Genomic DNA, 1,155 nt, shown 5'->3' on the forward strand with positions numbered 1-1,155 from the left:
CACATATATATATATATATATACACATAATTTTTATTTACAGCCCACTACAACCACACCTTGGTCTCTGCCGCAGCCAACCCAGCCGCCTGCGCCAGACACGCGGCAGCCGCTTTAAGACCCTCTGAAAGACTCGCTTTGTTGTCGATAGTTGGCCCACATTTGCGAATGGACTTCTGCAGGGCTAGCAGCGCACCAGAACACCGCGACAGCAACGCCGACTCCGCTTCACAGGAGGGTTGGGTCTGGTAGGTGATACGGCAGAGGTTTACAAGTATATGTGAGCCTCGTTGAATGTGCCGTCCATCAATTGATTCCACATGACGTAGAACAGACAACATTGCTCATACTCTGGTGGAGCACTCACCTGTGTTTCTTGTGTTCTGATTGGCTCTGGATGCTCTCGTGTGCGCGTGTCCACCGTCACACGCCATTCCTTGAGTTGTGATTGGATGTCCTGAATCGCTTCGCATTTGATTTTACCTGTATTGGGGCGAGTACTACATATTTATTTAAGAAGCCAAAGTAGCCGTAAAATCATATAGATATATATATATATATATATCACAACTGTTCTTCTCTAAATCATGTACTACAGATCTATTTAAAATGCCAAAGTAGCCATAAAATCATACATATACATAACACAACTGTTCTTCTCTAAACCATTTGGCAAAGCTCGTGGAAGGTATGTTCATATACGCGCTGGCAGTTCGATGTTACTCACAATGTGGATGCCCACATACTTAATGGTGGTGCACTTGTAAGAATACTTATTGTACAGTGGTAAAGTGACAAGGATGACCACATACAAAAGGATGACCACATACAAAAGGATGACCACATACATAAGGGTAGTGCACTTGTAAGAATACTTATTGTACAGTGGTAAAGTGACAAGGATGACCACATACAAAGGATGACCACATATATAAGGGTAGTGCACTTGTAAGAATACTTGTTGTACAGTGGTAAAGTGATAAGGATGACCACATACATAAGGGTAGTGCACTTGTAAGAATACTTGTTGTACAGTGGTAAAGTGATAAGGATGACCACATACATAAGGATAACCACATACATAAGGATGATCACATACATAAGGGTAGTGCACTTGTAAGAATACTTGTTATACAGTGGTAAAGTGATAAGGATG

The 1,155-nt window shown here is 42.0% G+C and overlaps 1 protein-coding gene across 1 annotated transcript; it reads right to left on the bottom strand.

The window, feature by feature from the left end:
- Nucleotides 1-46: 46 nt before the first annotated feature.
- Nucleotides 47-225, bottom strand: SARC_16809 (hypothetical protein; the record flags this gene model as incomplete). Its single annotated transcript, XM_014289087.1, has 1 exon — nt 47-225. A coding segment is annotated over one exon (179 nt), but the record flags the coding sequence as incomplete, so codon positions are not given.
- Between the last annotated feature and the right edge of the window lie 930 nt (nt 226-1,155).

The sequence above is a fragment of the Sphaeroforma arctica genome (assembly GCF_001186125.1).
Source record: "Sphaeroforma arctica JP610 unplaced genomic scaffold supercont1.8949, whole genome shotgun sequence".
NCBI classification, from domain to species: domain Eukaryota; class Ichthyosporea; order Ichthyophonida; genus Sphaeroforma; species Sphaeroforma arctica.